Source organism: Sphaerodactylus townsendi, linkage group LG02 (assembly GCF_021028975.2).
Source record: "Sphaerodactylus townsendi isolate TG3544 linkage group LG02, MPM_Stown_v2.3, whole genome shotgun sequence".
Classification (NCBI taxonomy): domain Eukaryota; kingdom Metazoa; phylum Chordata; class Lepidosauria; order Squamata; family Sphaerodactylidae; genus Sphaerodactylus; species Sphaerodactylus townsendi.
In genome coordinates this window covers 135,859,329-135,883,198 of record NC_059426.1, presented here as the reverse complement: position 1 = coordinate 135,883,198, position 23,870 = coordinate 135,859,329, and the positions used below count along the sequence as shown (strand labels likewise).

The 23,870-nt window shown below is 38.8% G+C and overlaps 1 protein-coding gene across 4 annotated transcripts in view; it reads left to right on the top strand.

The window, feature by feature from the left end:
* STRN3 (striatin 3) overlaps positions 1-23,870 on the top strand; it is a 52,105-nt gene extending 28,235 nt beyond the window's left edge. Inside the window, exons 8-18 of one of the 4 annotated variants that reach the window (XM_048484717.1) lie at positions 2,659-2,769; positions 11,350-11,490; positions 15,919-16,052; positions 17,184-17,359; positions 17,459-17,506; positions 17,650-17,771; positions 17,884-18,051; positions 18,908-19,048; positions 20,496-20,603; positions 22,025-22,111; positions 22,208-23,870. In XM_048484717.1, the coding sequence (XP_048340674.1) occupies positions 2,659-2,769; positions 11,350-11,490; positions 15,919-16,052; positions 17,184-17,359; positions 17,459-17,506; positions 17,650-17,771; positions 17,884-18,051; positions 18,908-19,048; positions 20,496-20,603; positions 22,025-22,111; positions 22,208-22,377 (1,406 nt within the window). In that variant the 3' untranslated portion in view covers positions 22,378-23,870. The remainder of the gene's footprint in view (positions 1-2,658; positions 2,770-11,349; positions 11,491-15,918; positions 16,053-17,183; positions 17,360-17,458; positions 17,507-17,649; positions 17,772-17,883; positions 18,052-18,907; positions 19,049-20,495; positions 20,604-22,024; positions 22,112-22,207) is intronic. The other 3 variants (XM_048484718.1, XM_048484719.1, XM_048484721.1) reach the window with 3 other exon arrangements.

Sequence of the window (23,870 nt, the reverse complement as noted above, 5' to 3'; positions counted from 1 at the left end):
GGGTTTATTCTATCCTTTTGGTATAAGTACATAGAGCCCAGTGGATGGTTTTTTGGTGGTTGTGAGGCTTTTTGTTTTGTTTTGTTTTTTGCCTCACTGTACCGCTGAAAAACTTTTATGGGGGTGGCATCATAGTGGCGCCATGTCCTGCCGCCGGAGGCTCTGTGTTGGGCTGCCTGTGCCTGAATAGAGTTACAGTTACAGGTTTCGGTGATTCTTCCTTTATCATTTATCACTCGCTTGGTCACTTTTAGCAAATAAAAATTGCCCCCCATGTGGCCAAGTGATGCATCATTTCAGGGTGATATAATTGTTAGAGTACTGAATAGGATCAGAGAGACCAGGTTCACATTGCCACTCTGCCATGGAATTTTATTGAGTGACTTTGGGCTAGTCACATGTTCTCAGCATAACTTCCAGGGTTAAGAGGATAACATGGAGGACAGGAGAACAATGCAAGTTTCTTTAGGGTCTCCACTGTTATAATTGAAATTATGGAGCCGTATTTGCAACTGCCATAGTGATACCTTTTGTTTGTACTGCTACAGCAGGGGTAGGGAACGTGCGGCTCTCCAGATGTTCAGGAATTACAATTCCCATCAGCCCCTACCAGCATGGCCAATTGGCCATGCTGACAGAGGCTGATGGGAATTGTAGTTCCTGAACATCTGGAGAGCCGCAGGTTCCCTACCCCTGTGCTACAGTTACGTTGCTCTTATGGCTAATGTTATTGTTGTTTCTAGCTTTAAATGCTATTAGTTTTTAAGGCTAGTGTAGAGAGACGTTGTCCTCATTTGGGACACAGACATTTGTCTGTGTATAAGGTTAGCATGGGGTGGCGGTGGAAAATCCTTCATGGAATTCTTATACTTCAGCAATATGTTAAAAAAGAAGCTATACAAAATATGCCTTTCCTTCTGGTCTAAGAACACATAGCAATTATGACTCCAGCTTTTTGAGGCAAGAAGGAACGGGAGGATCCTGTAAGAGAAGCCAGAGGATTCAAAGGACTATTGCCAAATTATTATTTACAACTCTGCATTAGTGGTTACAATGCTGGCTTTGTAAATTCACTATCTTCTGCTGTTAAATCAGAGCAGACCCCTATTTTGACACAGGAGTTTCATAGCCAGCTGTGGATGAACCATGTTTCATGCATTCAAACTATTTCATACCTTTTTTTCTGGATCATCATATTTAATGGTTGATTTCTAGATGAAGAGAAATGAAGAGGTCATTCATCTCCCTTGTTCTGTTGAACAGTACATAATGTTCCATAATTTAATAGAGAAATGGACATTACGAACTCTGGGGGGTGGCTGTTAGAGAAAAATAAGGAGAGGGGGGTCATCCTATGTTTCCTTCCTCTGCCATCTTCTTTTAAAGAGAAGAAAGCAAATGAACAGAACGGAGCCAGTTCTTATTCACAGGGTCAGAATGGCCTCCCATTCAGAGGAAGGGAGCACCTGCTGTAGGAGGCTTTCTGGAAATGCAAACTACTGTGTGAACAAGTACACAACTGAAATACAGTCACCAGAAAAGTGCATTGTTAAGAAATCAAATACAGTCAGTTACTTATATATCTTATATCAAAAATACTACTGACTGGAAAAATAGCTTTTTTGGAAATATTTTCATAGTTGCAACCCAGTTTTGTGCAAGCTTATTTCAGTAGGTTCACTCCTAAGTAAGTGGGTGCAGGATTTCAGCTGTAGTTCTATAAAAATGTTTCTTGGGTCACGCTTACTAGTGCTATCATATTTGTCATATTTTCAAAGCATTGTGTTCATAACATTGCTATTCAAGTGCTTGGTTTGTATTGTAACCTTACTGAATTAAGAGTACTTCAGTTTATTTTAAATAAAGAACATTGTACCTAAGGATATTTCATGTGAGACTTCCTGTTTTCAGTGGAACTTCCATGTAATGTGTTTGTGATCGGGCTTGAATTCCCACCATTTCAGTTTTTGGCTGGCTAACCATCCTGCCATTGCCCCCACCCTCACCCCCAAAAAACAGTAATGGGTTTTTGGGATGCAGGGTTTGTAGATTTGAGTTAATGATCTCCTAAAAAATAGAAACATGAAAAAGTCAGACTAATAAAAACCAGAAGAAATTTTATGGTATGCCAAACTGTCTTGACTTGCATCTATATTTTCAATAATCTTAATGGACTTACCCTTTATGTTGTGTTACATCTGTTACTAGATCTTACCGCATGTAGAATAAAGTGGAGGAAAATGCATGATGGTTTTGTCAACAAAATGATGCTGACAATTCAGGTTGCACCTTAATGAATGATATTGCATGAAACGTATTTATTTGCTTATTCAATGCTGGCTGAATAATTTTTAATACTGTGTTACTAAAGATGCAGTAATTTCATGCTCTAATATAAAGCCATCAATTATTTTATATCCGTGAACAGAAAAAAATGAAAATGTTTTCATTGTTGACAAATTATCCCATTGAAAGACTATGAAAAAAGATATGACCGAAACTGAAGTGTTTTACAAATAATAACTGAAACTGCACCTTTAAAATTGCTGAAATGTAATTGAATAACACTTTTTATTTTGATGATTAACCTGTAACACTGACAGACAGTTGCATTGCCAATTGCTGATTATTTTTCTTTCAATAATATGCTGCATGTAGACAAAGATGACCTGTCCCCAACTGCTGAGGTTTGGGATGTAGACCAGGGACTAATAAGTAAACTGAAGGAACAATACAAGAAGGAACGAAAGGGGAAGAAAGGGGTAAAGAGTAAGTGGAGATTCTGAAACTTGACACAGCTCTGAATCCATGTGGATGACAATTGTGGTTTTTTTAAAAAAAACATGTTTTTTGTTTGTCAGTTTTAACACTTTGCAGGCTTGGGGGCAACTAACTTTAACTTTCCATCGATAAATTGCCAAATCAAAATTTGATCTTCAATTGAATTTTAAATTTGGACATTATAGGTGGCAGCAGGTATAGAACAAATTATGCTGCTTTACTATCACCTAGTACTGCATTATAAAGGCGACGAAGATGTAAAATCTGAGCTAAATACAAATGAATCCTGTTTTTCTAACTGCCAAATTTTAGTAATTTGTGTTTTTAAGCTCTTTTTAGAAGAGATTTTTGTTTGGGGGGGGGGGGGGGGTCCACAGACTTTGGCTTGGCTTACTAACAGTTATCTTGCAGTGACCACTATCATATGCATGGGAAAGGACAAGAAAGGGCCTGTGCCTTATTTCACTTAATGCTACAGTTGTCAGCTGTAGGTGTCCTGTACCAAGTGAAGCAAGACCCAGCCCTGCTTGCAAGTCTTCTAGCACTTACACAGGGCTTGGGGAGTGTCAACGGTCTTTCATATGGATAGACTGGGGTGAATAGTTTTTGTTAGACTTTTTGTGGAAGGCAGAAGCAGTGCCTTTCCCTCATGCAGGAGTTCTGTGAACCACTGTGAACTTAGAGTCTGACTTCTGTGCAATCCATGCAGAACTTGTTGGAGGGCCTGGTATTTGTGACATTGTGGTTACTTTTAGGGAGCCATGATCTGATTTGACACCTAATTTTGAAGCTTAATTTTTATTTACTCATTTGAATTCCTAGTTACATTCTTGATTCACACTGCTGAATATGCACTCATCTTTAAGAAATCCCAAGAAATTGGTTTTTTGTACAGTGTCATTCTCAAATTTCAGTGGATTTAAGAGGAAGATGTTTGCTTAATTTTTAGTGAAATTAATTTTCTGTGGAAAGTAATGAGGTGAAACAAATGTGTTTATTAACTTGGTGCCAGATGTTTAGTTTAGTTCCTACTCATGGATGTCTCTTGTCCTTGATCATCGTCTCTATTCTTTTCGATAGCCATTTTGGCTCTTGAGCAACCACTGCAGGTTTGTTTTTTAAACCGATGTAGGATCACACTAGATGTTGCAAGGCAGGGCTACGTGGCAGTGGCTAGTATTAAGAGTCTCATAACATGACATCATGCTCAGAATTTCTTCACCATTAAGTGAAGGCCCAGACATGTGGTTCTATCATATTGTGATGGTAATGTCATGTCATAGATTGTGCTTTGTTTAATGTTTTTACAGGGTGACTGTCATCAAGGCAATTACAGTGCAATCCTATGCTGAGTTTCTCCAGTCTAAATCCAGTGGACTTGGATTGGCAACATTCTGCATTGGATTGCACTTTTAGTCTTAGTTCAGATAACAGTGTGTGAATTAATCTGGGGGGAGGGCATGATTAGGGTTAGGGTGATTTCCTCTCCTCTTGTGCCTAGTGAAAGATTTCTAAGTTTAGGTAGTCATCGTTTGCTTTTTGATGTGTACTGGCAAACTGTTTGTACTTGTCCTACAGAGTGGTTTGTACCTGGTTTGGCATTCTAGTTTGCCACAAATCCAGAAATAATGTTTAAATACACACATGAAGCTGCTTTATACCAAGTTAGACCATTGGTCCATCAAGGTCTGTACTGCCTATTCATACTGGCAGCAGCTTTCTAGGGTGTCTCAGGTAGGGATCTTTCAAATGAGCCTGTTCTGTTTCATTGGAGATGTCTTGGATTGCATCTGGGACTTCCTCCATGCAAAGCAGAGGCTATTCCGCTGAGCCACATATTTGGTCATTAACCGTAAATAAAGACTTCACTGAGCCACAGCCTCTTATCTTGCTGTATATCAAGGAGAAAAGAAGGCGCTGTGAACATGCAATCTTGAAGACTTCTCCAGACTGACTCACGTAGCAGGAAATCTTTGTTGTTTGTTTATTTGTTTTTGTGTGTGAATCACGTCTTTTACAAGGAGGTATATGTTTTCAGGGAGAGGATCTAGTAGCAAGTAGAGTGAAACCACTTTGCTACCCAAATCAGTGGCTTATCATTATAGCTTTCAGAATTACTATGCTAATTGTGGAAGCTCAAGAGCAGCAAAGGAACTTTGGGGAGTTTCTGGGCACATTGGCTGTTAGTGGCCTAATCCACAGGTGCAAGGGGTTCTGTGACCCTACTGGCTGGAATAGATGACTGTTAATGAGTTAGAGGACTTGGAAGCAGGATAAGATTAGAATGGGACATGAGTCTGAAAAGCTAGATGGAGCAACTTGGATAAGCATTAAAAGTAGGTTTGAGAGATCAGGGACTTAATTAATATATGTACTTAATCTGTCCATTTGACATTTGACTTTCCCTGTGTAGTCAAAAGAAAGTCTGATTAATCAGTTTACTTCCAAGTATCCATGCTCAGATAAATGGCAATAAAAGGAAGTTTTTTGCAGTCTCTTTTTAAAAATATTTAATGCTGATCTGGCCTTGTATGCAACTCTTAAGAATTCAATAGATTCATGTATTTGAATAATACTGTTGCATGTTATTGTTATTTGCCTCACCCAGTTAGTATTCTGAAGTCATTATTCTGAATTAGTCTTTCCTATCACCTTCGGAAATGCTCTTAGTCCACTATATAGCTCCACCTTGTGCTGACAGTATTTAGATTTTGTTTGTAAATTAGCTGGATTTGAAGTCTGTGTCTTAGGTACAGCACAATACTTTCACAGGTAGAAGAATTTTTACCCACAGAATGCAAATTTCTCATCCTCCTCTTCCCACTATAGTCCAAAGCCTATTCACGCTCCTCTTCCCTAGGAGCAGCTGGAAAGATGAGGCAAGGAAGTCATACTCTGTGGATAGAAATCCTTCCACCTATGGGATTTCTGTGCTGGATCCAGACCTGCTTTGCTCTAAACTTTCCATAGAAATATAAACTCTTATTTCTGTATAAGACTTGTGTTAATTTGTTTACTGGAATTTTTTTTAAAAAATACAAATATTGTAGATTAGAATTTTTATTGGAAGTGAAAATATGGGATGAAATGCAGAAAAAAACTGGCCCTGGTGCAGTTACTTTGGGAAGCAGAAAAATGTAGAAGGAAAGATTTGGAAAGATTTTTTGGCAGGTAGAACAGCTAGCTGATAAGAAGCAAGCCTTTATTGGCATAGACAGCAGTACAACAATAATAAAAACAGATTAAAAAGCATATACAATACAGGATATACATGTTAGGACGAAGGAAATCTACTGGCATTTAGTAATTTCCAGGAGAAAGTCTGCCACTATCATACAGAGAGAAGGATCAGGGTTGTCCAACAAGTAGTGTAATCTAAATAAATTGGGGAGATTGGGTAAATGTAAAGGAGTGAGATTCACATACTTTGATCTGATTTCCTTGAATCTGAGACAGTGAAGTAATTGGTGGGCCAGAGATTCAACTGAGCCATCGTTACATGGGCACAATCTTTTAGCCTTTTCTTGCTTATTAAATCTGCCATGTAACAAGGCAGAAGGCATAACATTAAACCTGGAGAGCATTATGGCTCTCCTTTGAACAGGGTTTATTAAGCAATACAGGTATTGTGCCAAGTGGCCCCGTTCAAATGGGAGAGAAAAATACAGGGGGGAGCACATTTTCTTGGCTGCGGTGATTAGGGTAGAGAACTCTCTATCCAATAGTTGACCTTTTAATTTCCTATAAGCTTCTGAATAGGACAAAGGGCAAAGTGAATCCACTGACAGTCCGATAGAGGCAATTTTTTCTTCAATTATGGAAAACCGGGGGTTGGAATGGGTGTCAGAGAGCAGACGGTGGACCAGGGAATTACAGTCCGAGAGAAAATGAATTCGCAGCCAGAATCTAAAAGTCCTCAGCCAAGCGGCTGATTCCAAGGAGTTTTGACCTAACTCCAGACAAAGGGCTGCATAGGGCACACAATTTGGGAGTCCAGTTATCTTGTGAAAAATTTGGATTGAAGAGAATTCAAGGAGTGGTTAATAGCTTGAATCCAAATTGGGACTCCGTAAAGCAATCTCGAGGCGACTTTGGCATTGAAAAATTTGAGGGCAGGAGGGATAAAGGAGTGGCCACTGCTGTAAAAGAAACGTAGTAGTGCTGACATACTATTAGATGTAGCTAGGAGAGCGGCCTTCCTCTGGGTTGCCCATGAAAGGTTAAAGGAGAATGAGAGGCCAAGGTATTTACAGCACTTAACCTGTTCAATTTGGGTGCTTTTCATTGCCCATGTGAGCTTCTTAAAGCGCCTAGAGAAGACCAATACCTTGGTTTTTTCATAATTAAGCTAGCTGGTAAGAGCTCTGCAGTGGTGCCAGAAAATCCGCTTCTCTGTTTGTAACATTCCCCTGAGATGGAACTACCAACGTAACCACGCAGTCCAGAAAATGCTGAACATTTTCAGCAAAACAAATACATTCACAACATGTATCTTTTTGTTATTGAAGAAATTATTTTTATTTAAAATATGTATTTTTTCTGACAGAACAAAGGCAGATTGTATACATGTAAAATGCAATAGTATCATAATTGATAACTGTGTGATCTTTTCTGATTGATAACTGTGTGATCACATATTCCAAGTAAAGAGTACCTTATATGTAATTCAAAATTTCAGGTCTCTTTTTAAAAACCACACCAATTTGAGTTGCTATTTAGGAATACCTTAATCCATAGTCTGCCTTTTCTTCCCTGGTTTAGCATCCTACTTCATTCACACCTAATAGGGCATACAAAGTAAACTTAAAACTGTCTTAGTAAATGGAGAGTGATTTACCCTCGCTGCTGCACTCAACCCATTCAGCTCTTTCTCTTGCTATTTGATACCAGTTTCCACAATTGTATACATGTGTGCTGTTTCTTGAGTGAATGCCAAAACTGTCAGCTGTCAGAATTCTTCTGACTCTCTGACTGGAGGATCACAGTCCTGTTTTATAGTTACTACAAGTTCTAATTTTAATAGGACAGATGCTGAAAGCAGAGGTTTACATTCATTGTTGTATTTAAGATCCATGCTTGGCAGGATAATTCCCTTTTGACTCTCCAGCTACTAGGGTATATTTGCGGTTGGCTCTCATCCTCTTGTCCCACCCTCATCATAATAGCATTCGGGGCATTGTATTTTTCCAGTTCTATACTATCTGAAACGTTCTCATTATAGGTTTGAATAACTAGTACTTGGTAATCTGGAATAGTTTCAGAAATGCACAAAGATGACAGAAGCTTTAATATTTGGTAGAACTGATACCTAGCTATGCATGAGTGTGGCTTGCTTATTTAAAAATGGTTTTAGTAAATAATTTATTCTTTATCCTTGCAATAGGGTATGTAGTGCTCCCCTCCCAAGTGGCTAGTTTCACAACAGAAGTAGTATAACCAGTGCAGAGATATTCCTTGTTTACAATCCCAATAGTGGTTTGGCTCCAGAGAGTCTGAAGGTACATGAAGTAATTATAGTACTAAAGCTAAATAGTTGTATCCACCAAGAACGGCATCATTGTAGGCATACATTAAAGTATGTATGGTAGCAATTGACAGGGCATTTCTTCATCTTCGATACTGTACCTAGCCTAGGCAGTGTAAGGCATGGCAGTCTTTACTGCTACAGGTTTATAACCTCATCTCAAACATTGTATAAAATATTGACAGTCCAGATGTTGTTGGAAGAATTGTTGTCTTCTGTGTTTGATATTGTCCTTTGACTCCACCAGCACGCTAATAGCTTAATTTAATCCAGAAAGTTTTACTTTTTTACTGATTGAACTTAATTCCAAATGGAAGCACAGTTTTCAGTACTTGTAATTAATGAGCCCCTTGAGAGCATTCCATATCACAGTAGGGACTGTTTACAGCTCCATTGCCAAGATTAGATCGTTTCAGCTCATACTTTGGATTCTGCACCGGCTGCCCAGTCCTTTGGAACGGGCTGCTTAGAGAAATGTGGTAAGTGTAATCTCTGATCATCTTTAGAAAAAAACCCAGTAAGGCTGAATTTTATAAGGGCCTTCAGAAATTGGCCTGCTGTTGTGCTGAAAACCTGACTATCTTGCTAACTTTAAAGTTTATTATCTGCATATCTGGAAACTTGCTTTGAGTATGTTTCAGAAAAGCAAGGTATAAATATTTAAAATAAATGTTAATCCTTGTTAGAAGCTGGTGTTCAGACATTCTTATCCTACTGAAGAATATAACAAATGTTACACACTACCCACGTTATTCCTCCAGTTGGGGTCACGCCTTGCGCCATTGCTCAGCCAAGTGCCATAAGAACATTTGGAGGTAGGGCTATCTTGTCCGGTGACCTGTCAGTAGAGGAATATGTCTCAAGATGGAGTCTTCATGGTGGAATCCTTTTTTTGGAAAATTATCTATGGTGACTGAATCCAAAGCCAAATCTCCATATCAGATTCAGGACCTAGAGATGCTACATGCAACTTCTGCCTATTTTTTTTTTAAGTAAGCAGTAGGATTTTAAAAGCAAATGTACATGAATTCCACTTGAGAGATGCCAAGCTCAAGAGCAAATGATTGCCTCTTTTTAGAAAAGGTCCTCAGTTACAAGGAGTTGAACTTTGTGCAGTAATACAAATTCATGCCATTTATCTTTGTCTTCTTTTCATTGATATATCATTATATGTTAGTGTAGAGATTAATTTTTTCAGCCAAATATTATTTATAAACTATAATTTTTATGGGCAAAGCTGTATCCATCACCATATTCACTGACACAGATTTCTAGAGAAAGAAAATTTTGTGTTCTCTGAATTTACATTGCTTTGCATCAGTGGACCCTGCCCCAAAGAACTGTGTAGATTTTCAAGTGTTACTTTCTCCCCATTCTGTAGCATTTTTATCCCTTCTGTATATTTGTTCTCTCCTCACAGTGCTCTGAAGATAATCTGACATGAAGAATCATTGAGGTTGTCATGATTTCTACTTAGCTAGGGCAGCTAGAGGCTTAGCTGATGAAAAGAGTACATCTTCCATGTCCATTTCAGTTGAGGGGTTAAAATTAACAATATCAAAATTGAAAAGGAAAATGCCAAGGTTGCACAGGTTTCTTAATTATTAGGACCTTTTTGGCCCACAGCTGTCTTTTAAGTATATGAAGAGGTTCTGTAGCACACTTGTTCTTATTTCCCCTTGTCTCTAGTTTCTCTTCTAAAATTTACCTCACTAATATAAGAATTGCCATGTCTATCTTATAACAGGAGAGTTTACTTGATCTTAATTTGAGGACAAGGAATTTTGTCATGGTGGGTAACTCAGTATGCTTCTTTAAAAAAAAGAAAGAAAAAAGAGAGAGACTTCTTTTAGTGACCAGAATTTGAGACTAATGGATTTTGCCTCATTTTGTTGCTATTATTTTCCTGGTATACCTTCATAGGTGACTTGAGCTTTAAGTTCAAGGGTACCTTCCTGTGGCATCACCTCTGCATTTTCCCCAAAGCTAAAAATATTTTATTTACTTGATCAGTTGTGAGACTTAAATCCACCAGGGCATTTCTGGAGACCAAAGGATTTCTGCTTGCAGAGTATGACTCTCACCTCTCTCCCAGTGTACACTAAAAAGTCTTTAAGGGGGCATTTCGGGCTCCAGTAGGATTGGGGCAGGGGGAGATGCGAATCATGCTTCGTGGGCAGAAACCCTTGAGGGCAATCTGACATCTGTCACCCCATTGATCACCAGGATTGATTCGGCTGATCTGGCTGGCTAGGTGAATGTACCCTATCTCCCCCCTGCTCCATGTCTGCCCGCTCAGTGAATGAGAATGACCATCCCAGATAGACGTGTACCATTCTTTGGGCAAGGGGAGACAAGAATTGTGCTTTCTGGGCAGAAATCCTTTAGGGCATTTCCATAGAGGATCCAAGCCAAAGTATGTGATGTGACCCTTTTGAGGAAGTACAGTTTTTTTAACAAGGGGGGCTCAAAGCTTGGCAAAATGGTCAGTGTCTTTAAATAGTGGATTTTTCTCAAGTACCGTACTTTGGAGAAAGGGGGAGGGTGTCAAAAAAACTTTGCTAGTTAATTTTTTGTAAGTTTAAAGATGAATATTTTTAAATTTACTAATTATTGAAAAGTAATAAAAGGAAGTTAAACTGTTTGTTGCCTCTCAAGCACCTGTTCTGTATTTTTGTCCCTTCTTTAGGTAAGCGAACTGTATGTTGACCTATAGCATTAAAAACTGGATTTTTTGTTGCAAATATATAGTTTGTGTGCATTTGTTCAGAGATTATGGTTTTGAAGTCCAAATACTGAAGCTTCATGACCTCTAATTTGGACAGAGCACACAAGAGATTACACTGTAACTCTAGTTTCAATAATTTATTCAAACATTTTAATTGGAATATTATCCCACACAACCTTATGCAAAGATATGTGTTTTACTGAAGCCTGTGTCTTTAATACGATCACATTAAAATAAGATTAATGATTAGCAAACTGGGCTATCAGGTCATGCGGTAGCAATTAAATGAACCTTTGCTGCTGACGTTAATTTACAGGGGTCAACAGGACAAAACTGCAGGACATGATAGCTGATCTGGGCGATGATGAGCTACCCCACATCCCTTCAGGAGTCATTAATCAATCTAGGTCACCCTCTTCTAGAATGACTGATCATGAAGGTGCAAGAGCAGAGGAAGGTACAATAAGTTCACCTACTTATTTGTTTTTTAAAAGGTTTCATTTTAAAACCACACCCTTGCATAGTCCCTCTGAACCTAATGTTACTGTTAGGGGCATCAGTGTTGCTTGCGTCTTGGTTCTGTTAAAAACTGCCACCGCTTTACGTTCTACAACTTTTGGGTTGGATCCAACACATCATTTCTGTAGGTGCAAGGACTTTTGCTGGAGGAGCATGAGTTTCTCAGCTTCCCTTTTCCACAGAGCCCAAAATCTCCCCTGGAGCATTATTTCAAGGTGATACAGGAGGGAGAGTTCTGAACAGGAGGAAATATTATGTTTGATCCAGCCCTTTTTCTTGTATCGGGAGATCTCTGCTCATGTTTTTATGAAGAAAATTTGCATGAGACAATACAAGAAAATCATTTATTCTGAGAAGCGAATGTATTATTAAAAGGAACATTCTCCTGTGTCTTGCTTATCATCAGGTAGAAACCATTGCTATCTTCTAGGGAAACTAAGTAAAACTTATGAGTTGTTAGCTCATTAAAATAGTTTCTGGGGGAAAAAAATCTTAAATATCAAAACATTCATTGTAGTGGTTAGCAGCTTTAATCCAGACTCTAGTCCAGAAAATCTCTATGAAGCATAGTCAGGTCCTAAGTGTAGATCCAGTGGCGGAACGCCAAGGGGGCAGGGGGGTGCGTTGTGCACTGGGCGCACGCCTGGGGGCCGGAAAATCACCCCCGGCCCCTCCCCTTTTCCCCGCAGCCACCCGCGGCGCCCCCTTCCCACACTTACCTACGTTCCTTTTCTTTTTTTTAGTACTTTTTGAGGCTGAAAAAAGCGGCCTATTTACAGTTCAGGGTAAAAACTGCCTGAGGAACTACTGTTCCCAGGAGACCTTGGGGCTCACAAGGTCTCCTGGAAAGTATAGTTCATCAGGCAGTTTTTTCCCTGAACTTTTTTTCAGTCTCAAAAAGTATTTGAAATAGAAAAGGAACATTGGTAAGTGTGGGAGGGGCGGGGAGGGGGGTGGAAAGAACACACTGCGCACCGGGCGCAGTTTGGCTCAACTACGCCTCTGTGTAGATCTGTCTTGAAAATGAAGAGCCTGTTGCTTCCTGGATTTCATGGGATGGCCATGCAAAAGTTCAGGATATATTTGTTCAGGCAGCAAGCCAGTGATTTGAAACTGAATCATTGTGAGGAAATGTTTCAGCACGAGACTGTGCGAATACATTTTTGAAATCCCTAGTTTGGTATCCTTCACTGTTTTGAAGAAAAATGTTGTATATGCAATCCTGGTGGACCCCCAAGCATTACGTTGTGGAAGTGACATGTCATAGATTTTTTTAAAAAAAATCTAAACATACACAGACTTCCTTCCCTGTGCCCACAAGCCATTGCCCATTCTGATTTTTCCACGTGGATTTGTTAGGAGATAAACCATGGGTAATGGGGATTCTTTTTATGAAGTGGAAAGCTTTGGTGCTGCTAAACAAAGCTGCTTATAATTGATAAAGGGAATAGATGTGTGGCCTCATTCTTTCACCAAAGCGCATCTCCTGTTGAATTTTTTTCCTCATTCTTTGGCAAGCTGCATAATGTGGAAAATTGTAGCATGTTTTCTTCTGCTTTGCTGTGCTTTCCTTTTACATTGGTAGTTGTGTAGCAGATGTTTGTGTTTGGCTTTTCTGTTTATTCAGAAATTTCATAATTTTGAATGTTGAGGTTGTACACTGCAGCCTTACTGTATGCCTGTGTCAGCACTTAGAAACTAGAGACCTTCACATCCTGCCAACGTCTTTTTTTGTACTTTTAGTTTTATAATTGAGGCTTAGTCTTCTAGTTCTCAGTGAGGGCAATACTTGGACTCAGGGTGCCACTTGACACGATACGAGGGGGACTATAGGCTTGAAGGAACCTTACAGTAGGCTTGATGAACAACAACTAAAACAAAGATTTATTTCAGGTATGTGTGGCTTTGGTTGTTTCTTAGTCTTTCTTTTCTACAGTCCTCTCAGTGTTACAGTTACCAAAGTTAATGGAGAGCTGGGACTTGAGAATGTGTAACAGTTACCAAGCAGGTCTCTTGTTCAACTGATTTAGACTTATAGCATGGAATAGAAAGGCTATTAACTTTTTAACTGTTTGCTATAGGAATGGCACCCAAAGCTTATAACATGCAACAGATAGATTTTTTAACAACTTTTCCCAGGAACAGCACCCACAACTCTAGATATCTTTCAAAATACCTAGTCCCTAATGGACTCCTGGTCTAACCATCAGATCTCCTAACACTTCTCACACCCAAAGCCCAACAACTCTCAACTCTGCCAGCTGTTGAACTGCCAAATTCCTCCCTTTTCCCCACATTCTAGTCCTTCATTTGAAAGTGATTGGTTGAGGGTACTGGAGGGTGGAGCTCTAAACCGTCCATCACAATGCCATACATGTTTCTATTATTGAGTCTGATTCTCTCAGCTATTTATGTGTTGTTTTGTTTCTGCTAGGGCTTCAGTAGAAGAAGCAGATAAAATTAGAATTGATGTAATTAAAACATGGCAAACGTTTTGCCCCTGCATGCATAAAATTTCAGTAAAAATGATTTATCCTTAATTTCCTGGTCTACAAATTTATATAAGATAGTTCCGGAAGATAGTCATAATGGCTTGCAGTAGAACAGCTAGATTCAAGCCTCATAGTCCATTAGAGACCAATAACATTTTGTGTGGGTATGAGCTTTGAAGAATCAAAGTTTCCTTTGTCAGATACCCTTAGTCAGATCTGATGAAGACAGCTTTGGCTCTCAGAAGCTCATATCCTAAAAATCTTGTTGGTCTTTAAGGTGCTATGGGATTCAAATCCATATTTATTAAAGTAGTGCTAACATAATATGAACTTATTAAACACAGCTACATTCATCTGAAAAGTGATTTGTGGTATAAGTAGCCTGATGTGCATTCTTGTAAAATCAAAGTGTAGACAAGGATAACGCTGAAAATTAAGCTCTTTTGTATAAACTAGGAAAGTGAGTAAATCCATCTTTATCTGGGCAAATTGCTTAAAAAGAACTTTAAAAAACTAGTTTCATGTGGGTGGGTGGTCTGTCGTAGTGTCAAGTCCCGGAGCATTTTAAAGACCAACAAATTTTTCCAGGACATAGGCTTTTTGTGAATCAAAGGTGACTTTGCCAGAGACCATCAGTGTCTGAGAAAGTGACAATGACTCACAAAATCTGGAAATTTTTGTGGGTCTTTAAGGGGCTACTGGACTTGAATATTGTTCGTTTAAAAAGATCTGTACCATCTCAACAAAAACATGCTGTAAATCTGTTGTGCAGTAATGCTATGTTTTATAATTAAACTAGTTTCTCCATTTTACATTTTGGATAAAAGATTATTTGCAAAAGGGAAAGAGGGACACACAGTATTTTGAATAAAAGTGTACAACCTGCCCTTTTAAGGGTATGGTCTGCAAAACGGAGCTGTTCTGCCAGGCATTCCATTTGAGGATGGTCCTTGACTATCAGTCTCCCCTGGGGCTATGTGTTTCCTTAGCCCCTAGGTGGGTTTTACTTCTCTGCTTGGTTTCACAGGTTTTAGTGTAGTCCGGTTCATTCATTTCTGATTTTATGGACTATGTGGGTTATTTTATTATTTGGGTATTGTTTTGTCTTTTAAATTAATGGGTTTTTGTTAAAAGTTTTTATGTATTGCACTTTTGATTGTACATAGCCCTGAGCCAGACATGGGAGGGGCGATTAACAAATCTAATAAATACATAAATAAATGACTTGGAAAGGTAAGTGTAGGTATGAAATGAAACTGCAGTTATTCAGATATTGAGAAAGTAAACATGATGCATAAAACAGGCACTGTCCTGGTTCCAGCAAACATGTGGAGTAATCAGAATGGATATTTGCAGATCCATCCTCTTCCTACTGCAACCTTCTGTCTATCCCCATCCACACCTATGACCTGGGACCATTAGAATTGACATCTATGTGGTATGGAGCCTTGCAGTGAGAACGGGAATTGTTAAAAATCGTTTTCTTCTTTTCAGAATGCTCTTTATTGGGATTTTGGATAAGCACAGAGGGCTAAAGTAGCTAGAGCAAATCTTCAAAGATCAGTTTTGTAAACTTTGTTCCTTTTTTAAATTACCAGACCCAAACTACAGTTTTTTGGCCAGCTAAATGAAAAATTCAAGCCTTATAATATTTATAAATGTTAGCAACTGCAATTATTTTAAGAGGTTTTTGAAATTCGCCGATACAGACCTATCAAAGATTTATTGAGATAAATGTAAAATACTATTTAAGCTAATACAAAATGTCTTTTTAAAATAAAAAATGGCTTGTGAATTGTTCAGCGATACTTTGTCATCATTAAATTCTTACATTTTATCTCCCAGACTTAAGGAACTATCTTTATCTCTTATAGCTGAGCCAATAACATTTCCATCTGGAGGAGGCAAGCCATTTATTATGGGTTCAGATGATGTACTGTTAAGTGTTCTGGGCCTTGGAGACCTTGCAGACTTGACAGTAGCTAATGATGCAGACTACAGTTACGATGTAAGTGCAAATTTATTTGAAAAATCCTATGTAAAATTGGGTTTGAATTAGAATAAAATTACAGAATGAAATGGAAGGTTTGATGAAACATGAAGAAATATTTATTTTGCTCTTTACTATGCAAAAATGAGCAAGAACAAAGTTGTAGTTGGCACTTAAATGTTGATTTTATTTTTCTCTCATTTTTTTGTGTGAGTTGGATTCAGTGAATCATGGGTCACCCCTCTCTCTCCCTCCTGCAGCCTGCTGTGATACCCTCCAAAAGCTGTTCCTAAGCATGCGGGAACCCTTCGGAGAGTTGCAGCAGAAAGGGGTAATTGACAGAATGGATCAAGCATTCCTTTTCAAGATGCCTTGCTCCATTCACAGAACAGCTTGCAGAAAAGCTGAGGAAGATAATTTCTGCCAATTTTCTCTGGGCTCCATCCTGTTAACTTTTTTAGGAACACTTTAGGAACTTTTTTTTTTAGGAACACTTTTAGGAACTTTTTTTTAGAAATCCCCAACTTTTCAGGAACACAGGAGGCTGCAAACGAAGTAGGGAGAAGTCTGGACAATGAATTCAATCTGTTCATGGTTCATTGGATCCAACTATTGACTTGGGGATAACTAATTCCTGGAAAATAGTTTTGTGATCAGAATTTGATTTTTTACAAAATCAAAAACATGTGAAGACAGACAAGATTGAATGGAAAAGGACAGGGAGTATGATATACTGCAGTAGAATAAAAAATAGGAATTGGGCAGCAGGAAACAGGTACTTGTAAAGGAAGAGTCTTGCAAAATGTGGAAATCCTTGTTTGACTTCAGGAAATGCCCTTGGATAGCTTCTCATTAGTGAGACTTTGGCAGGCATAGTTGGTATACATCTTGAAGAATCTCTCCGCAGGTTTTTTGTAATTAAAAGGTTTGGTTATCAGTAGTCTGTTAAAGTCACAAGATGGTGCTAATTTGTTCCTGAGCTATGCAACACAATTCTAGTGAAGCAGATTTCTAGAAGCTATATACTAAATGTACATGTGGTGATATCTATAACGCGTTAATTTTGGTATATATGTGTCACTGAAGAGTCCACCAGATCTTTCATTTGTTCTTCTTCCATATAGTTGTTAACCTCCTGCTATCTTACAGCTGCCAGCCAATAAAGATGCCTTTCGGAAAACATGGAATCCTAAGTATACGCTACGCAGCCATTTTGATGGAGTGCGGGCATTAGCTTTTCATCCTGTAGAGCCTGTGCTGGTTACAGCCTCTGAAGACCATACTTTAAAACTGTGGAACTTACAAAAAACAGTTCCTGCCAAAAAGCAAGTACATGTTTAGCTATTTGCTTTGTGTGAACTTTTACAATTAATGTTTGCTGGGATTGTGCACACTGACATCCCCTTTTGGCTTCTTTCTCGCAGGAGTGCCTCTTTAGACGTAGAACCCATCTATACATTCAGAGCCCACATGTAAGTATTTCCACATTTACTATTTCAGTAATATGCTTCAGTGCAAAAAACTGCCACACACTGTTTTTGCGTATCGTGGTTTATAATAATATTTTAAATCATAATGAACCAATTTTGTGTTTGTGTGTGTTTTTTTTAAATAGTGGTCCTGTATTGTCTCTGGCAATTAGTTCTAATGGAGAACGATGTTTTAGTGGTGGCATTGATGCAACGATACAGTGGTGGAATATGCCTAGCCCCAACGTGGATCCGTATGATACATATGGTAAGCATCCTTGGTATATGCGGTAATGTGTTTTAATACGTTAGCCACACTAAATAACATTTTGAATTTTCATCTGAGATTGATTAATTTTGTTTTCTTTTCCCTGCTACAGAGCCAAACGTTCTAGCTGGCACATTAATTGCTCACGCAGATGCTGTCTGGGGTCTTGCTTACAGTGGTATAAAGAATCACTTACTGTCTTGCTCAGCAGATGGCACTATTAGATTATGGAATCCACCAGAAAAAGTGCCCTGCATTTGCACTTATAATGGAAATAGAGGTAAGGTGTCTCTTTCTTAAATAAATTTAAAAAGTTAGGCAGATGAAGGAATTAAGAGTAGATTTTTTAAAAAATTAACTACCGAGTATCAGCTTTTCCAGAAATGAATCCAAAGTTGATATTTGCAATAATACTGTAGATCAGTGGTTTTCAACTATTCCAGACCTGGTACCAACTGAGCAGCCAAAACGTAGCATCAGAGTCTTATGACAAGAGGAGGTGAAGCCAGACTTACGACTTCATTGATATTGAGTTTAGGACCGTGGTCATCAGAGCAAGAGAAAGCACAATGTGAGCTTCAGAAGGTTACCATAATGAGGAACAAGCCAAGAGCCAGGTGCATCGAAGCATTTTATCCACCACTGAGCGACGTCACCTTGCTATCCTGCTGTTCTTTCTAATGTGCTTAGAAAGAGAAGCAAGAGGATTGTGTGCTGGCTGACTGTGCATGTTCAGTAGCAGCAGGTCTGACAAAAGACACCAAAAATAATGCTCTGTAAGGGCACCTGACCTAGCAGATGGGACTCCTTGACTTGCCTGAGGGGCCTGACCCATGGACTTAAGAAGACTGGTGTAGACACCTGCTGTTTTCTGTATCTCTAAAAAATCCACTAGCTGTTCTTTAAGAAATAAAAAAATTTAGAGTGGTAACTGTTAGGTAGTCTGTGAACAATACAGTCTGATTTCAAATAAATGGACAGTTGATTGGATTTTTTCTAAATCCATCAGTTGGTTTAAATTGTTACATAGATTAAAAATAGAATATTAAGGGTATTTATGATCAATATCCAGATGACTGTAGAAATTGGGTTGAAGAATTCTCTTAATAGAGGCCATTTTATTTCTTCTGCTTCAGAGTATGGAATACCCACATCAGTTGACTTCATAGGTTGTGATCCTGCTCATATGGTGACATCATTTAGTAGTGGTAACACAGTCATCTATGATTTGGAAACATCCCAGTCACTGGTATTGCTTTCCTCACAGACAGATTCTGGTAAGTTAAAAATTATTCCTTGTTCCTCTCCTCTGTAGCTGCTGTATTGTTTTACAAATGTTTTGAACTAAGAACACAGGAAAAATCCTTATTTCCTGTCACTGTCCGATTTAAAATCTCATATTCTTGCTTGAATGAACCTTTTACTTAGTGATGTATGTGAGCTTCTCACAGAGGACTTCTGTTGCCACAGTTCTGTTGTTGTTGTTGACCAGATAGATGCCAAAGTAACAAAAGAGATTAAATGAAAACATTTTTTAAAAAATTGGGAGGATTAGATTTAGATCCATACTCAGCTTTGAACTCTCTGGGTGGCCTGAGGGAATCCCTGTCTGTAAAATTGGTGAATTATAATGTATTACTTCAAAGAGGCATAAAAAAGAAAAAGACTGCAGTCCAGTTTGCAGAGTAAATGCTCTTCATTTCACCAATCCAGTTAGGACTTTCAGAATTTGACTCAGTAAAGCATTGTAAGTGGTAGTTTATGCTCTTCTTCTGCCTTCTTTTCATTGCCTGCCATCCCTGAATATTCTATGAAATATCAGATATTCCACTTATAATAAAAGTAATGGATTGTTTCCAGCCAGCCACCAGTGTACCACACACAGAGATGCCCCCCGCCCCCAGTGCTTGTTGACCCTTGCAAAGATGATGCAAGGTGTTATGGGGACCTGCATAGACAAAAAAGGCAAGTGGAGGTTTTGAGGCTGAGAAGGGGAATGAAGTGAAATCATCCCCTACCTCTTTTGCTTGTGGATCACAGGAATTTAGAAGGGGAAGTTTAGCCTGATTCTGTTCCTCACTTCAGCACAGCCCATTCAGACGTATGTATTCACACAGATCCTGTGAGTCCAGGTACTGTCTTTTTAGGATTGAAAGGTGCTGCTGGAGGAAAGGGAAGGCAGGGAAAATTTGCATCTGGTGATGGTTGGATCAAACCCAATTATTTATTATTTATTTTATTTATTATTTGGGCTTATTGGCCACCCTCCCCGAAGAGCTCAGGGTGGTGAACAACTATAAAATAATAATATAATAACAATAAAATATTATTAACACCCATAACAGTACAGCATATTATAGATTAAAAAACCAAAGATGAATGTGATGGCGAGTAGCCCCTCCCGAGCGGTTTTTTCCACTGGGAGGCCTAGATGATGGAATCACGCTCCTCCTGGCTGGCAAAATGCCTGGCGGAACAGGTCCGTTTTACAGGCCCTGCGGAAATTTGAATGATTAATCAGCAAATAAAGTACTGGGATGTCTCTGTTGGAATGGTCTTTTGGTTCAGGATGAAACCAACTCTTGGCAACTCTAATACACAGCTTTAGTAGCAATTTCTAGCACAGTGTTCTCTAATGAAATAATGTGTTCTGCACTTCAGTAATTGTGAGAGCTTTCAATATTTTGAAATGTAACCCATTGAACTTGTTATCAACTTTTTCAGGTTTACAGTCAAACAATCATATTAACAGGGTAGTAAGTCATCCAACCCTACCTGTAACAATAACAGCTCATGAAGATCGGCACATCAAGTTTTTCGACAATAAAACGGGTGAGGTTCCGACCAAACTCTGTTTACGTCTTAAGCTGAGGACAGAAAGGTAGCATCTGGTGCACTCTTCACATATGAAGCTGCAGTGTAAAGTTGCTGAAGTTTGTGTTTGAGATGTGAGGACTGGGAGCCATGATTAGAGAAGTCACCTGCCTCAAGTTAACAACTAATTTCCCCCTCTTATTCTGCATTTTGTGCAGCTTCAGTATTTGAATTACAAATCACTTCTGGTTTTGTTTGAAAATCTGTAATCTTGAATTTCAAACAATCCAAAATGTCATCTTGATGAGTGCACTAGCTTGATGTCCACAAACAATAGGATGCATGAACCCAAATTTATATACCATGTCCCAAGTGTCTCCCCAGTACCTTTGGCAATAGAAGGGGGGAGGTCTCAGTAGACCTGGAACAACTCTTGAGTGAGCTGCAGAGCAGCAATGTGGTGGGGGAAACAGAGTGCTGGGATGAGGAGAGGAGCAGAAAGAGAGAGAGAGATTGATGAAGTGGGGGCAGAAAGAGATAGAGAACATGCTTGGGATAGGAGGGCAGAAAGAGAGAGCGATGATGTGGGGGCAGAAAGAAAGACTTATGGGATGAGGGGGGCAAAAAGAAACATACAGTGATGAGCAGGTGATAGAGAATGACAGGCATGAGGGTGAGAGAGAAGTGATGGCAGGATGGAGCAAGAGAAGCAGTCAAGTAGAAGGAGAGGGTAAGAAACAAAGACGAGGGAATACCTTCTCCCCAGAAGTTTCTTGAGGGCCCCCACTTGTCTATATACTAATGATCCATATACCATAATCACACCTTGCATTTCCTATTGCTGGAAAAACTGAAAGTCTCTCCAGCTGACAAACTCACATGTGTGCCTCTGGGGAGGGGGGGGGGCACAGAACACGATGTTCCATCTTTAGTTAAGAAGACAGTAGCATAGCAGTGCAAAGTGTGATTATGGCATGTGTTTGGGGAAAGTCCTGAAGAAGCACAGTGAGAGTGAAACTGATTTACAGCACTTTCCATTGACTTCTTCTTGTCTTCGTGTTTGGCTGACACAGGCATTTTTGCCTTTAACAAATCTGTAATGTTCTTTTTGCTGCAATTTGTTTCCTTCTCACTACAAGACCTCTATTTTGGAATTCCTGTTCTGATCCATACTACCTTGCAGTTCTGGTTTAAATATGTATGTTTGGTATTCATAACACAATATGCATATTTGTAAATTGCTGGTTTTATATGTGGCTGACAATGAAATTATATTAATTTGCAACATGTTATTTTACTAATGGTTGTTTCTGTGGGCCAGCACACACATACACACTGCATTACTTTTTTGTGGTCTCATTGTATTGATGCTTTGAATCTATTATCATGTCAAACTATAAATGCTTAGGTGTTCTTACACTGTCTGTACTTGCCCTTAGGTAAAATGATTCATTCTATGGTGGCTCACTTGGATGCAGTCACAAGTTTAGCTGTAGACCCTAATGGAATCTACTTGATGTCTGGAAGTAAGTTAGCCCATCTCTGGTGTAGTCTTAAGGTTTTGTAATGCCTTTTTGCAACATCTCAAACCCTCACCCTGCCCCTTTTGTATCTTCATACAGGCCATGACTGTTCTATTAGATTATGGAATTTGGACAGCAAAACATGCGTGCAAGAAATAACAGCCCATAGGAAAAAGTTGGATGAATCCATTTATGATGTGGCTTTTCACCCGTCAAAAGCATATATTGCAAGTGCAGGAGCCGATGCGCTGGCAAAAGTATTTGTGTGACCCAATAAAGCAAACCTGCGTTGCCTATAGCAGGTTTGCCCGGACAAAAAGAGGGAATGCATCACTGCCATCACTAAAGCGGTTACTGATGAGACACTACATGCCATCTGCCTCAGCAGAGACTATGTGTTTGGGGCAGGTTTCAGTTGGCAAAATCACGATGTCATGAATGACGATGGGCTGATTTATGTAAATGTAATTACTGTATTTTGGGGAGGGGGGGAAACAAACCAGTATTTGTAGCCTTGACTGGATATGAACTGTGCATTTGTCTGTTCTCTAGGTGTGTCTTTCAACGAACGTGGAATTGGATCTTATTAAAGACTTTTATTTTGGACTCTGTGCTGCCTTAGGGTTAGAAATGTGGTGCTCTTGTGGGAGGGAAGTGAGCTCCAAGAGTAGCTTTCTTTGCATTTCTTAGTATCTTCTGTTTATCAGTCAAATGCCACAGATTCCCCTTTTAAACCTTTATTTTGCTTTTTAAAAAAGGAATTAACTTAAAATATTTAGCATTAGTTGCACAAAATATTTGGATAAAATTCTAGTTTTTATATGTCTTTTATATATATTTAGCCTGTAACAACAGTGCTCAAGATTGTATGGATAATGTTTTTCTGCATTATAGAACCCTAAACCACAGCTATCTTGCTAGCCTGTAACCAGACGGTTCCCTTTGTTGCCTAACAAACCTCAGTCAAGTCCTTACATCAGGATGCTAATTCATCATTGCATAAACTGGCTTCCTAAAGGACTGTAAAGAAGGGTGTAAATGAGACACAAAGGAACGTAAAATGCCCCCAGCCCTCCCCAATGAACTTTTAAAATTAATCTTGGCATCCTATCACTATGTGATATTTTGTACATCTTACTGTATTTACAAGATTTATTTATCAAGGATTACCCATCTGGCTAATGGCCTATTATTTATTTCACTTTTTGTTGGTCTTTATATCCTTTTTATGTAGTGTGTTGAGGGGCCCTGTATATCTATTATGGCACTCTTCAAACAGTCTAAAATAGACTAAAAATGGGACATGTAATAGTTTTAAAAGTTACCAACAGACTTTTTTCCTAGTTACATGTCTGGAGTAAAGTTGATTCCAGAAAGTCATTTCAGAATTTTTGAAGTGAGAAATGTTTTTATTTGCAGTTCAGATAGAATGCAACAGTAGTTGAATCAAGAGTCAGAAATTGGCCGTGTTTGGAAGTTATTCCTTGCTTTGATTTATTTTTTTCAGATGTGCTTCAGTTTATGGTGTAACTATAAGATTTTGTTTGTGTAACTGCATGATTACGACAATAAAGTATTTTTTCTAGTCTTCCACGAAAAATCTTTCTGATCAGTTTGCGAGTTTTGATGAGTTTTGTAAGTTTTCTGTTTTACAAACTATGAATCAGCAAATTTTTAAGATTGTACAACATAGCAAAAGTACAGCTGTTTAAAAATAATGTATATAAAATGCATATAATAAATACTAAATGGTGTACCTATA